The sequence below is a fragment of the Mesoplodon bidens genome, assembly GCF_964165515.1.
Source record: "Mesoplodon bidens genome assembly, chromosome: 8".
NCBI lineage: Eukaryota > Metazoa > Chordata > Mammalia > Artiodactyla > Ziphiidae > Mesoplodon > Mesoplodon bidens.
In genome coordinates, this window is record NC_138165.1 from 79,316,613 (window position 1) to 79,332,782 (window position 16,170).

Below are 16,170 nucleotides of genomic sequence, written 5' to 3' on the forward strand. Positions count from 1 at the left end.
TTCATGTTATTAAAGAGGCTGTCTCATAGTTTTTCGAGTAAGCTAGAAAGTCACTCCAGTGTATTAGAAGCCTCAGGAATTAGTAGTATGAAACTTGTTTTTTATTATTTTTATAGTGTAAAAAGTTGTAATATCAGATGATATTGAAATTAATAGATGTTCTATAGGCCCAGGGAATTGCATACTGTTGAATCTAGAGCTGAAGAGTTAAAGTATGTTCATAACAAAAGGCTGAACATACATAACTGCAAATAGATACCCTGACACTGGTGGTCAGGGATACTTTAGGGCATAGCAAAGATTTGGAAAATCAGAGAATAGTGAAAAAGGGGAAAAGTTGGGAAATAAAAGTTCACTAATGACTATGTATCCTTGAGGTGGTTCTCTAAGATTCATAAAACAAAACACATTTACATCAAAAGTGTTTTTTTCATTTTAATTAAAACAAAATGGTTCTAACAAGATGAAATTTGGTTACTGACTTCTATCACACAAAAGGACAGATCTCCAAACCATTTTGTTAATTGGAGAAATGACATTCTGACTATTGGCCTCACACATCATTCTGAACTGTTTAACATCTGGATAATATCACAAATGAGCGAACGTTTTTCAATATACTCTTATTTTTTTTTTGGCCGCATTTTATGGATTTCATAATCTGGGATTGAATCATTTATATGAACTAAGCCTGCTGAAACCATTCGAGGACTTGTAAATTTTCCAGTGTAGCTTTCTCGTTTGTTAACCTCTGGAGCAGTATACGGTCTTGCAGAGCGTTTTAACTGATCATGGCTATCATTTGGGCTCTTTCCTAAAAGCCTTGTTCTTGATTTTGCTTTTTCAAGATGCTTAAATGAAGTTACATGTAAATCCTCAACTCTATCCGAACAACCCTAAATATTAAAATAAAAGATCAGGTTGGTGAGTTAGGTTTCTTAAAAGTACATTTTAGACTTACAAGGACTAAAGTTTGTAATATCAACAAAGAATAAGAGCAGTCAAATGTTTTATAGGCAGTCCCCAAATTCAGACCCTACATTCAATGCCTGCCATCAGATACTTTAAAAACCATACTTAAAAAAATCTTATTGCTTCAAAGGATCTGTTATTTCAAAAGGTATGCAAGATATGAAGCTGAAAACCAGAAATCTTAGGGGACCTGTCCTCAGGGGTCAGACTCTTAGGCAAAGACAGCCCTCCTGTAATTCTCCTCTTCTAAAATATCTCTTCCCCAACCCCAAACATAAATTATAAGCTCTTATATTATACTTTTTAAATCATCCAAACATTCATTCTTTAAAAGTTAATAAACACCTTCTTTAATATTTATATACACACACAGAGGTCAGCATCTAAGAATATGGTTATGTTTATACTAAAATATTAAAAATTTTTGTGTACATTCTGAGACTAAACAAGTAAAACATTTAGGAAAATAACTGGAAGGAAATACACCAAAATAATTTTTTAAAATGATGGTTGTTTTAGGGTGCTGGGATTATGGGCTTAGTTTTCCTTTTCTCTTTGTTTTCAAATTTGTATAATATGACTATATTTTATTTTTAAAATATAATCTACAAGTACTGATAAGAGGGTATGGAGTTATTAGTCATTTCTCAAATTAGTGTAAACTAGTTTCCTCTGCAGTTTGAGCAGTTTGTCCCTTAATGTTATGCAGAGATGGCCACACCAAGGGAATGGGCCTGCTTTGATTTGGTGAGAAGGTGGGAGTAGATTAATAGCATTAGAATTGGCAGGTAGGAGGAATTTAGGCAGGACTAAGAAGAATTAGGGCAGCAAGAGAGAGATTTACCAAGAAGGAGGTATGAAGAGTCCATATTTTTGCCTGGGTTTGCAAGTAAACATTCTTCCTTTTCCATCTTATGTACATGGAAGCAATTAGGTAAGGGAATTATTAAGCAATTATTAAGGGAATTTCTGCTACATTGGTGAGTAACATATAATTTTTACTTGACAGTTGATATAACATTACTAGAGTGACAGCAGAAGGGCACGGAGACCCACACCACTGGTTATTTTTCTGGAAGCTCCTACAACTCAATTTCCCTGTCTTCTACTTTGATTGCTTTGGGAGATTTCCTGGATTTTAGAGAATCAAATGAGTGAGTCTTTCTGATGATCTGAAAAATGCCCTCTTACCTCTCAAATTCTCTGTTGTCAATTTTACTAGAGAGAAAAATTTAGGTACTGTTGGTTTGACAGAGGGAAACAAATATAACTATCTCCCTTATCCATTCTTAGGATAAAGGTTCTGAGATCCTATATGATCCCATACCATATAACATAAACACAATCTCTTGTTTGGAGAAGTGATAATAAAGATTCCACTTATCTGAGGGAACTTCAGAAAGTCTTTGCTTTTCAAAAACTATGAACCCATCTTTTACTTCCTTTTCCTTGTCTGTGTACACACACACACACACACACACACTCATTATTAAAATATTGAATTTAGAAAAGAGAAATCCAAAGTTGAGAGTATGTTGATAATATTTACCCTGCTACACGTTTGCTTTACTATTTACTAGAGGTAATCATTTGCTTTGCTGTGGAAAACAAATTCAAAGCAACTATTCTGAAATTAGATCTATTTTCTCATTCAAAGATATTTATGCACATCAAATTATCAATATAATTTCATTTTAGAATTTGTGAGTTTTCCCAACTGTGGGTCATGCCTATCTATATATGCTAATAGAGAAGAGCAGTGTTCCAGAAAATTAAAATAAGCCCCTTCCATTCCTAGAGATTTTAACTTTGCTTTTGAATGGTTTATATAACGTCTAGTAGCAGATTTACCTTCCTAATTGTTTTATGTTAATATTAAAAATAGATTTGAATTTCCATGTTTCTCAGTAGATGGCAGAGGGGTGGTGATGAGAGAGAAAAGAGTAGAGGCTAAATTAAAATTTTACAATTCATAATTCAAGAGATTGTAAATTTTGCATATCTCTAAGGCTTAGCAGAATAACTGGCACATAATATGAACTTAGTTTGTTTACTGAAACAAAGATAATTCAGCGATCTGCAGAAAGACTATATATTTCTACTTATATCTGCATGAAAAGACAATCCCAGCCTTTCTGTAGTATACAGCCACTGCCAATGGTTGTACAGGTTGTGCCTGCACAACAGCCCCCCTCGCTGAGGGGTCAGTCAGGGCTGAAATAGCCAGTCTTCCGTAGACAGAGCTGTGTACCGTGTCCAGGCTGTGTCAGCCAGTAGAGTCGGCCTGGAGGAAAGAATGCTTTTCTTCTAATTCGTGATCTAGAAGGGGGGGGTCCCCTTTATCTATTTTACATAAAGGCACTAAGTGTGTTAACATTCCCTTGATTTTCTGATTGCCTTTTGAATGAGGTGAGGTGATATTTGAATGTCAGAAGAATTTTTAAAATTTGGAGGTCTGTTTATCTTGGGGCAGTTAAGGTTACATACATACTTGCATGCAGACACATATACTCTAGATTATCTACAGAACTTTGCCAAATACAGAAATAAAAGACTTAGAAAAACATTATTACGTGTATAGTTCTTGCAGTCCAATGAAGCAATGCCCTTGGAACAGATTTTCTTAGAAGAATTCCTGTGGTGGGCAGTGTGGTTGGTAATATATTAACTATCTTGTTAAACGACTTTTTTTGTTTGCTGACATGGTCTCTTTCTTTTTGAACCCTGGGCTTTAGATTTTCTCTCTTTAGTACTTCCGGGAGAGGGATGGTTTTGAGCTTTTCTCAGCTATCAAAACTTTATATTTAAGCAATTGTGATTCAGGGACCCTGGCACATTTTTTGTTGCAAAGTTTGTTTGGTTTTATATAAAGAGTTTGTATTTCTTCTTTGTAATGTGCAAATGTTACTAAATGTTGTTTTCTATAATTGTTATTATTTCCTTTCCATCTCTGATGATACTTGTCTTCTAATTTTGATTTCTCTCCAGCCTCTGCATTGAGGCGAGTTAGAGTATTACTTTGCCTGGAAGGAAAAGTGAGTTTGTTTACGTATTCCTCATCTTCATTTGGCATCTTGCAATTAGGAATTCTTGGATACGGTGACAGTACTGCTTCAGGTTTTTCCTGTACTATCAATTTATAGGTGTTATTGTGCTCCTTTTTGTCAAGGGACTTCATTTTCAGTGTCTTATCAAAGCAAGCATTTGATTGAGTTATTTTTGATTTACCACTCCAACTATGTGGGTCTTGTATCTGTTTTAAAATCACAGTTCTCTGCTTGAGGAAACTGCATGAAACCGTGTTCTTTCCTTTGTTTCTTAGGCATTGTATCTGTAAGTCTTTCTGATGACTTATTTACTGGAATTGCCTGGGTATTTTTGTTGGAACAAAGTTGTACTTTAATTAAACTCAGTATCTTCGCTTCCTTAGGATAGTATCTTTTCTGTTCCTGAATTATTGATGGACTTTCTTTAACATTCTCTAAGGAAAAATGTTCCTTTTCTTCCTTTTTGGTCAACTCTGTTTCTACAAGTCTATCTTCAGAAACCTTTTGTAAAGTGGTTTTCTGAGCAATTTTTGAATACTTATTTTGCTTTTCTGAATGGTCCTCCACAAACTGGTTTTCATCTCTTAAAGACAAATCTGGCTTTATACATTTTAATTGTGTGGAAGTAGAATTAACCAAATTTATATGCCGGCTTATCCCCTCTAATTGCCTTTCTGTGATTAGTCCTGATTTGGACAGTTTTTCTATAAAAAGGCTCTGGAGGTGTTTGCTTAAATCAGCTTTTAGATCTAAGAGTTCATTTCCTGATAAAGCTATAAGATACTTTTGTAGAGATTTACTTAAGGGATATTTCATGTTTATTTCAAGCCTACTACCAAAACTCCCTCTTGAAATATCTTGTCCTAACTCATGAAAAGATATTGAGGCACTTTTAGCTCTTAGAGAAGATACATTTGAGTGTATAGGCTCAGATTCTGTGTCTTTAAATAAACTGTTGTCTGAAAGGTTTTTTAGGAAATAGTTTTGGAGAATTTTGTTTAAAAAAGATCTTAGCTTTATTTCCAAATATTTATCTATGAAATGATGATTAAAATTATTTACAAAAGACATGATTTCTTTTACAGTTTCTGAATTATTTCTCCAGAAAAATATTTTGCCCTTTTGGTTCTACTTTCTCATTCATCAAATACAGATTTTGATAGATTTTTGGTAAGTCCTCTTTGGTGATATATCCTGATTCTGAAAGCCTTTCTACAAGGTAATGCTGGATATGTTTACTTAATTCAGATTTTAAATGTTTTATTTCTGACTCTGAGAGTTCTTCTAGAAATACACGCAGCTTTGGATTCAAAATAGGTTTTCTGTCCAATTTGTCTGCTTTATCAAAATTCTCTTCGATATCTTCAAGGTCTTCTGTCTGCCTTGGAAAAGGATGTTCAATTAGTCTTTCTAATTCTTTTTTTAGTTGTCTGCTTTTAGACTGACTATATTTGAAAAAAACATTAAATATGTTTTTCAAAAAGGATTTTAACATTATTACATCAGAGTTATTAAGTTTACCCATTAGTGCATTACTTAAATTTTCTAAAGTAGAACTTAGATCATTTTCTTCTCTATCAAGCCTCTGACCATTACTTGGCAAATCTGTTTTTTTATCTGGTGTCGACTGATATTTTGAATCTTGTGGGGATCTATTTTGGCCTTTGTCTATGAATTCAACTCCATTAAAAGAAGTGGTTTCTTCGTGAATGATGGGTGTATTCTGCTCTGAAAGAGGTTCTGTTTTGCTTACTATTTCTGAATAATACTCTGTGGAATCCTTTGGCTTTTCTTCAGCAAAAGCTGTCTCTGTATACTGCAAAAAACTCTTCTGGTATTCTTTATCTAATTCTATCACTTTGATTATCCCCGATTCTAAAAGAGTATCTACAGGAAATGCTTGTATTATCTGGCTTATAACAGATTTGGCCGGCGGAAATTCTATTTCATTATTGTTTTCTTCATAGTGAACTAGAACATTGGAAGGCGAACTCTCCCAAGCTGTGGGTAATTGACTCTGCGAGTTTATCTGTGTCTCACTCGATTCTTTCATTCCTCTCCCCAACTCTGAGAAGATCGGTGCAGTGAATATTTGCTTTATAACATAATCATATGCAAGGCTATTCAAATCTGGTTTGGAGCTAGATACTTCACTTTTTAAATGTTTCTTTTTGAAACTACTCTTTTTTTTAATTGGAAAATCTATCTCACCAGGCTCTAAGTGTTTTTCAGAGACAGGTTCCTTTTCTACCTCTGGAGAATTTCCTGGTCCACCTTCTGAAAGTGAATCTGCGGGAATATCTTTAATTATTTGATTTAAAAGAGACTTTGAATTTAAAATGTCTCCTTCTGAAAGCCAGCTATTTAAATCTTGAATTTTTTCAAATACTTTGCCTTCCAAACTACTTGGTCGTTCATCATGAAGAGCCAGAAGTGGAGAACTATGACTTTTCTTTCTTGCTTCGGTGTCCATAGAAACTTCAGGTGTAGAAAATAATCTATCTGAAAGGTCTTGCAGATTTTTACTTAAAATTAACTTGAGCACCATTGATTGTTTTAAATTTTCTATGTGGGAAGTAAGACTTAATGATTTTGAGAGGCAACATTTATTTACATTTACTTTTCCTGTCCTTGATGATTCTCCCTCAAAGTTTGGTAAAGATACATTTGGTAGCCTTTCCTGTAACTTATTCTTAGTGTCTAAAGTCTTTATTGTGGCGATACTAGGATAATGGGCTAAATTATTCTTAGTGTCTAAAGTTTTTATTGTGATGGTACTCGGATCATGGACTAACTTATTCTTAGGGTCTGAAGTCTTTAGTGCGGTGATACCAGGATCACTGGCTAACTTATTCTTAGTGTCTAAACCCTTTATTGCGATGATATCAAGATTATGGGGCCAGGGTTTATCAGCAGGGCTTGCAGTTTTTGAATGTGTTGGGTAAGGAGGATCTTGGTCTTCATACTCTATAACCTCGGCACTTAAAATATTTCTACATTTGAACATATCTTGGTCTTTCCTTTTTCTGACTGACATTTTGTTGTTTATGTTCCTTAGAAAAGGATCAAAACCGTTCTTGATGTTGAATTTCTGGAACTGTAATATTTAAAAAAAAAAAAGGTAAGAAATTCTGACGCATTTGTTTTAAATTTATAATAAAATTTTTAGTTAATTCTCTTTGAGCAATCTGCCAATTTATCTATTCATCTTCCTACCTTCTACAAAGAGAAAACCAACTTTAATTATTTTAAAATAGTTGAAATTGGAATAATAATGAGAATTTTAATGCAAAATTTTCAAATTCCTAATTCTGATACTATGTTGTGTTCAAGAGCTTTTTGCTACCTGGAATATTTTTAAACGCTTAAAAGGCGCTCATCAATAGTTTGTTTGTTTAAGAACTCAATTTCCAGTGTTAGCTCCATTTGCTTAGACAAAGGCTAACATCAAGATCTAAGTCCTATCCATATAAATATTTTAGTAGCAATGTGGGTAATTTTTTTTAAAATGCAAAGCAAGTAGTAGATATTCCATTAAAAGTATCATAAATATTCTCTAAAGAGTGACTTGGGAACACAGATCATCTGCCTTTAAATCTGAGAGTTTTAACAATGATGATGAGTTCCACCTAGTCCTTAGCATGTTACAGTAGAAACTTGCTTTTTGATAAATATTATATATGCCTCAGAAATGGTAGAGAACAGTACAAAAAATTCTCAGTTACAGTGAAATGTCAGTGTAATAGACATAGGCAGTTTTGTAAGCTCTGGGATCAGGCTATTCTATTATTGAAATAGCCTAGATAACGAAGTCTCTTATTCAAACTCTTTGTTCATACAACTTCTCTATTATCCAATTAAAAAAAGCAAAACGTGAAATAATCAGCCTAGTATTTGTTTTAGTTCATATGGTCTTCAAATGCTAATTGATATCCAGGTGACAGCATAAGAATCCCTGTTTTTTTGTTTTGTTTTGTTTTTTGAGAAATACAGATTCCCAGGCTCCATTTCCAAACTGAGATTCATTAGGTCAGAGGTGGGACCTGGGAATATGTATTTTTGTAGAGATGGGTGAGTGTTTCTACTGGGTAGTCTGGTTTTGGAACCACTGAATTACATAAAGTATTAGAGAAACCTAGTATTTAAGTATAACTGATATTGGGATAAGAAAACTCAGTACTCACCTGATATTTTGGCTTGAATTCTATATATTCTGGTTTGAAAGATGGTGAAACGTATTCTTTTGGTGAAAAAGCCACCTTATAAAAAGAGAAGTTTTAATTTTAGACTGCTTGTAATGAAAGGATATTTCCCAAAATAATTTTATTCATTCAATAGTTATTAAAGATATTAAACATTTAAAAAACTAAATAAGTATTTTTCTCAAAACTACCATAATTTGCCTATAATCAAAAGAAATTTATATCAGAAATGTATATAATCTTAGCTTCCCTGACACCATAATATTCACCCTATTGAATGTGTAAAATCAAAATAATGCTCAGCAACTTTAAGCAGAAACAAAATTGGAAAAGAAAACAGAACTGTTAGAACAAATGTAATCTAATTTTAAAAGGTTGTGAAATGCTTTAGATAATAAATAGCATCTGATATTACACTGAGAAAGCATTTTCAATGACTCTCAAGCTGTAATTGTTAAATGGGTACTTACTGCCTAAGGAAACACTTCGTACTAAATCAAGGTGTACAGGAACAATTATAGAATCACAGAACCACTGACTTTTTAGAGATGGATGACACTTTAGAGATAATAAAGTCCTACTCTTTGTTTTACACAAAAATCTGCAGTTGAAATTATTGCCCTAAATTACCAGATGATTAGTAGCCTAAATCCTAGGCATCCTAAATTTTCATCTGATGCTCCTACTACCACACAATCAAGACTGCAGTGAAAGACAATGGCGCTTTGAAAACATCATAATGTTTAGAGAAAACTTGATACCATCTCTTTGCAGAACACTTAGTACTATAAACCACTTTCCTACACATTGTCTTCTTTAGTTTGTAGGGTTCATTATATATCAAGTTAGTTAAAATAATTCAATGAATGCCGCTTTCATAAGAAATACTTTCGGTTTAAGTGTTCATTAATATTAAGCAGTTAATAACATGACTTTATTCTTAAATCTTTAGCAGCTTCCTACATTTTGTTATTCATTGCCCTCACGCACTGACTCTAAATAATTTCTGCAAGTATCTCAGTATTCCCCACTATAGTTTCTCTCCAGGAAAATGTGTCTAACTCTGAATTCTAGAAATATATCTCATACTTTTCCACACCTGTTCCTTTGCTCATTTTGTTTTTCTTTGCCTGAATTTTCCAAAATCTCCCTTAAAAACAGTTTAAATTCTAACATTTGAAAGTTTATTGCCTTAAATGAATTTAGTAGAAAATTAAAAATAAATGAAATATGTATGACAAGGAAGTGGAAGAAAAAGTAGAAGAAAAAATATGATCTCATTGTTGTAAAACACACAAAACAAATAAATAAAAACTCCCCCCTAATATAAGCATGGAAAAATATATGAAAAGATACAAAATGTTAACATTGTTTTCTCAAGGGAGTAACTCTGGAGGAGAGGGAAGAGGACGCAATTAACTTTTACTCTGTTTAACTCTGTGTTATTGATTAGATGAACATACAATACTTTTGTTAGTTAAAAAATCCAGGATAGTTACATGAGAGGGAAATGATCAGGATGCTAGAAAAGGACAAAAAAAAAAAAAAAGCCAATACAGGAGCTTCAAGATGGTAGACTGAACATGTGCGTTTACTTTCTCCTACCTCCCAAAGTTCCAGTAAATTAACAGAAAATAATATTTCCAAAAGAAAAATCTGATGACAAATTGAAAGTATAATGGAGTAATCGTGGTTCAGGCATACAAAAACAGAGTCAGGTGGCCATTGAGGATCTTGTCTCAGATAAGATCTGGTCTCATTCAGTGGTCTCTGCACCACTGAAAACCTGAACTTTCTCTGAACTGTACCAGACCCAAGGACACCACCAGCAGTATTCAGAACAATACCTGCCAGCTGAGAACTTATGGTCTTAAGGTCTCCCGTTGTAATTATGCAACCATTTCAGACCCCAACCAATCCTTACTTAACAAGCACCCTTACTTCTTGGCTGCTCCGATCATAATTCTTGATAAACAACCCATGTAACTAAATGTAACCTTGCAGTTTTTGCCTTTATAAGTCTCCCCCATTTTGTAGTCCAGTGGAACACAATTAAAGTGCTTGAATATGTGTCTCCCAGGCTGCAGTCCTAACAAACCTCAAATAAACACCTTTTATTTCAATCAGGTCTCCATTTCTGAAATTTTGGTTAACAAATTCCATTGGAATACTGGAAATCAGTAAGGTAACACACCAAGATCCAGAAAGTTGAGAAAGTTTGGAAAATAGGAAAGCAGATGGATTGACTTAATGGAAAACCCCCATCAAGAAAACCAGAGCTTTGGGACTTCCCTGGTGGCACAGTGGTTATGAATCCGCCTGCCAATGCAGGGGACACAGGTTCGAGTCCTGCTCCGGGAAGATCCCACAATCTGCAGAGCAACTAAGCCCGGGTTCCACAACTACTGAGCCTGTGCTCTAGAGCCCGCATGAGCCTGCGTGCCACAACTACTGAAGCCTGCGCGTCTAGAGTCCATGCTCTGCAACAAGAGAAACCACCGCAATGAGAAGCCCAGCACCGCAACGAAGCGTAGCCCCCGCTCACCACAACTAGAGAAAGCCAGCGCGCAGCAACAAAGACCCAACGCAGCCAAAAATAAATAAATTAATAAAAAGAAAAAAGAAAGAAAACCAGAGCTTTAAATAACAGAAATCAGGTAGGCCTGAGAAGCAATAAATTCAAGGTCAACATATACAAAGAGAATCAGATGATGGTGCAATTGTCATAGTATTAATTAAAAAGCTGCATTTGGAACAGCTGGATCACTTGGGCCCTTCTTTATCAATGTTCTCTTTCTCAGTGCAAACAGAGCATACATTGCTGGCAGCATTGTCTTTCCCCAATCACTCACCAAACACCAAAACAAACAACAACAAAACAAGCAAGACCAAAACTGCTCTCTGAGAAAATGTGCAATCTGCCTAGGTGGGGACCCTGTATGAGTTTGAGCCTTAGCAGAGCAGCAGAGCAGAGCTTACAGCCACTCACATTTTCACATCAGATAACTGAAGGGGGACAAAAAGGAAGGAAAGAACGTTCTATTCAGGAGAGAAATACACCGGTTCTTTGGAAATGCTGTAGGGTCTCCAGCCATCCTGCCTGCCCTCTTCCATCCCCATATACCCTCCAGGGAAGCTGGCCTGTCACACAGAGAATACCTATACAACCAACATATTCCTTCATTCACAAATATAAAGTGAGCCAACAAAGCTCATCAGATATGAGGAAAATCAGTACATGTAAGTGAAGGATCAATAAGAATAAACAGAACTAACCCCAGAGTAAACAGAGCTATTTCTGAGGAATGTAGGGGGAGGATGACCCTTGGAAAAGATTCTAAATAGTATCCTCAGAAATATCTAAAAGGGTATTATTGATTTCCACTTAGCTATATAATAGGCTTGTCAAATTTAATGTATACATAATAGGATTCCAGATTACCACCCTGCTCCCCTCCCCCCTCAAAAAACCCACAAAACCTTGGCTTTTCTCTGTTTTTCCTCATCTCAGGTAATGATGCTACCATCTACTGAATTATTAGACCAGAAACTTGTGTCACCCTATCTCTCCACCTTCTTCTTTTCATATATAACCCAGCATTAAGTTCTGTGGCTACTGGCTTCAAAATATATCAAGTATCCAATCATATCCGACCACCACCTACTACCACTGTAGCACAAGCGACCATCATCTCTTCCCAATAGTCTCTTAACTAGTCTCTTGCTCCCTGTGACAGAGAATGAGAGTTACTTTCCCAAAATACATATTATCTCAAGAACCTCAATTTTTTTAGGGGCAAAAACGCTTACTCAAAAAGCTGCATCTTCCAGCCTCCTTTAAAAGACAGGAGTGGCCATGTGACAAGGTTCTGGCCAACTACATATAATTGGAACTTGTCGGGAGAAGCTTCTGAGAGAATATCTTAAAACAGAGGCAGACTGAGCTGACAGGTACTTAATTGACCTTTATTCCTTTCCTTCTTCCTGCCTGGAATAGATTGTGACTCCTGGAAGTACAGAGGCCACTTTGTGTTACTGTACACTCACTGACATGAATATGCTGAGGATAGATTCCAGAAAGAAAAGACACATGAGTCCATGATGACATCATGAAAGCACTGCACCATTATTTAAGGCAGTGTTTCTAAATTTTTGTTACTCACAGATAAATATAATTCTTAACTGATCAACAACTTCCACACATACTGTTTATTCTTCCACAGTGGAATGAAGCTAGAAATCAATAATAGAAGGAAACTGGAAAAATCACAAATATGAAGAAATTTAACACAGTAGCAACAAGTACACCCAGTGCACAGAGCTTGATTTATAAATATCATTCTCCAGTAAAATAACCAGGACTCCATGTAGAAATTATTGATTCTAGGACTGGGGTAGGAAGAATACAGTGTAAGCCTGGAACACCTTATAGAAATAAAAAGTATGAAAGTGCTCAAAAAACAAAACATAAGAGTGCGTGTATCTTTCTGAATTATAGTTTTGTATGGGTATATGCCCAGGAGTGGGACTGCTGGATCATATGGTAATTCTATTTTTAGTTTTCTGAGGAAACTCCATACTGTTTTCCATAGTGTCTGCACCAACTTACATTCCCACCAACAGTGTAGGAGGGTTCCCTTTACTCCACACCCTCTCCAGCATTTGTTATTTGTAGACTTTTTAATGATGGCCATTCTGACCGGTGTAGGGTGGTACCTTACTGCAGTTTTGATTTGCATTTCTCTAATAATTAGTGATGCTGAGCATCTTTTCATGTGCCTACTGGCGATCTGTATGTCTTCTTTAAAAGAGGTGAGATACTAATGCCAAAACTGTGCTTAATTTGTCCTTTAAGTGGAAATTCCATACAATGTTGATTTCATACACTAAATTCAATTATTAAAAAAGTATTGACTTTTCACACTTATTTTCTTTCATACTCATTCTATTTAATTTTATTTTTAACATATTCCTTATGAAATCAACATTATATAGAGACTTGTCTTAATATTTTTATCTTTTTAAATTAAATTAAATTTTTATTATTTTTTTGGCTTCGCCCTGCAGCATGCGGGATCTTAGTTCCCCGACCAGGGATTGAACCCATGCCCCCTGCAGTGGAAGCGTGGAGTCTGAACCACTGGACAACCAGGAAAGTCCCTCTTAATATTTTTATGTCAAACTACATGGTCATCCTTGTTGCCACAGAGGCAGAGGGTCAAGTTTGCCAACTACACCAAGGATTGAGGATATTATCCTCAAGAAGGGATACTGACAGACAAAAACATGTTAACTATGTGAACAATTAATAAATAGCGTTGAGGTAATCATCTATCCACTTCAGCAAAAGTATCAATAGATCTTTACCTCAAACCAAAAAAATTAAGTATAGATGGATTAAATATTTAAATATAAAAAAGTATACATAGAAAAACAGCTAGGAGAATGCTGACATAATCTTGGAGAGGGGAAGGATAATCTAAACAAGATATAAACTAACAGCCACAAAGGAAAAGTGGCCAGATTTGACCACATAAACAGTTCAAATTTCTATAAGGACTCTGAAGAAGTAAAAAAAATGCAGATCACGAACAGCATAGATAACAAAGTATTTTTATTCAAAATACATAAAGCATTTTCACACATAAACACACAACCCAATTTGTAAATATGAGCAGGGATTATAAACAGTCAAATAACAGAAATACAAATGGATAATAAATACATGAAAACTGTTCACTCATTAATTCTCAGGAAAATGCAAATCAACAGAATATCATTTTTGTGCATCAAATTAACAAAAACAAAAGTGACCAGGCTGTGAGATAATGGATATTTTCCTATATTTTGGGTGCAAATGCAAATAAGTAAATCTGGTTTAAAAGATAATCTGGTAGTATCTATCAAAAGTAAATATGCTCATATACTTTGATCTAACAATTCTGCTTCTCATTATTTATCCTATAATATACTTGTATAGGTGAATAAAGATAATACTTAGCATTTAGCAAATGACTATTATGTTCCAAACCCTTTTAAATTCTTTGAAATAGATGATAGTGTACTCATTTTGCAATGAGAAAACTGAAAGTCAGATGTAAATTGCCCAAAGTTATGTGACCATGGTAGTGGAAGAATCTAGATTTGAACCTAGATATTTCTTACGGTAAAATCCAAGCTCTTTTTCCTATATCCTAGTTTCCTATTCCTAATTCTCTTACCATCAACAAAACACTGCTTTTCATTGGTAGATAAAATTAAATTCCCCACCCCCCCCACCTTTCTTCCACTCTGACCTTTGGGGAAATGATTTAGCATCCTGTCATTGTCAGGGTTTAAATAGAAACTTATTAAGCTATATCTTGAAAATCTTAATTTATGAAGGGGCTCTAAAAATGTGAAGGAACTATTGAAAGACTGTCACCTGAAGCAGCTATGAGTTGAAAGAGACGTTAATCCTTTCCAATTCAGATTAGCACTCTAGAAGTTTGTCTCAAAATACTGCATTTCTTTAACACACTGTCCACCTTGGTTCATAAAAAATTCCTCTTTTAACTTCAAAATTCAAAGTTTATTTTACCATAGATTCTGAAGATTTTGTGACTTGTTTATGAAGCAATGAGCTTAGACTTTTAGGAATTTGTTCTAGAACTCTGATATGTCTTCAATTTATAAGCCTGTTGCCCTAGGTGATAGATTCTTTCAACTTTCTAAGTCTGTTGATTTTATGTAACCTATGTTTTAATGGGTTACCCACTGAATTTATCTTGTTCAACTTAATTTAGTTTTATCTGTCATATACAGGTCTGACTACCACCCTTAGGAAAAATATTTAAGGTAAGTTTTCTTTTTCTTTATTTTTTAAAAATTAAACTCTTGACCATGTACCTTTTATCCAGTTTCCCTCAACAGTAACATCTTGCAAAACTATGTAATATCAATATCACAACCAGGATATTGACATTGTACAGTTAAGATGCAGACATTTCCACAAGGATCCCTAATGTCCTTTTAGAGTCACACCCATTTCTTTCCTGTCTCCACCTCCTACTTAATGCCTGGCAACCACTAACTTGTTCTACATTTATAATTTTGTAATTTCAAGAATTTCATATAAATGAAGTCATATAGCATATAACATTTGGGGATTGGCTTTTTTTCACTCAGCATAATTCTCTGGAAATTCATCCAGGTTGTTGTATGTATCAAAGTTCCTTTGTATTGTTGAGTATTATTCCATGGCATGGAGGTAGCACAGTTTATTTACCTCTTCACCAATTAAAGAACATTTGTGTTGTTTCCACTTTTTGGCTACTATGAATAAGGCTGCTATAAATATTTGTGTTCACGGTGTTTTTGTGTGTGTGATCATAAGACTTAATCTTTCTGGGATAAATGCCCAAGAGTATAATTGTTGGGTTACATGGAAGTTGCATATTTAGTTTTTTGAGAAACTACCAAACTGTTTTCAGGATTGGTTATAAAATTTAAAATTCCCATCAGCAATTTCTCTACATTTCACCAGCACTTAAGTTTATTACTGTTTTTTTATTTTAGGTAAGAGACTTAGGTCAAGGTTTGGTTTTGTTTGCCCATGGATGTGCAATAGCTCCAGCACTACTTCTTGAAAAGGCTATCATTCCTCCATTAAATTGCTTTTGCATCATTGTCAAAAATCAGTTGGGCATACTTTTGTGGGTCTATTTCAGGGATGTCTATTCTGTTCCATTGATCTTTGTGTCTCTCTCTCCTCTAATACCACGCTATCTTGACTCTTGATTACTGTAGCTAGTAGGCCTTAATTAGGTAAAGTGATTCCTCCCATTTTCTTCTTTTTAAAGATGATTTTATCTATTCTAGGACCTGTGCCTTTCTATACACATTTTAGAATGATCTTGTCTATATTTACAAAGAGCTGGTATTTAGATAGAAATTACATTAAATCTATA

The 16,170-nt window shown here is 34.6% G+C and overlaps 1 protein-coding gene across 1 annotated transcript in view; it reads right to left on the reverse strand.

The window, feature by feature from the left end:
• Nucleotides 1–512: 512 nt before the first annotated feature.
• Nucleotides 513–16,170, reverse strand: part of C2CD6 (C2 calcium dependent domain containing 6) — a gene marked incomplete at its 5' end in the record, with an annotated part of 145,025 nt that continues 129,367 nt past the window's right edge. Inside the window, 6 exon segments of the mRNA XM_081241758.1 lie at nt 513–896; nt 3,546–3,733; nt 3,736–4,226; nt 4,228–5,114; nt 5,116–7,116; nt 8,204–8,278. Of these exon segments, the coding sequence (XP_081097884.1) occupies nt 624–896; nt 3,546–3,733; nt 3,736–4,226; nt 4,228–5,114; nt 5,116–7,116; nt 8,204–8,278 (3,915 nt within the window). The 3' untranslated portion in view covers nt 513–623.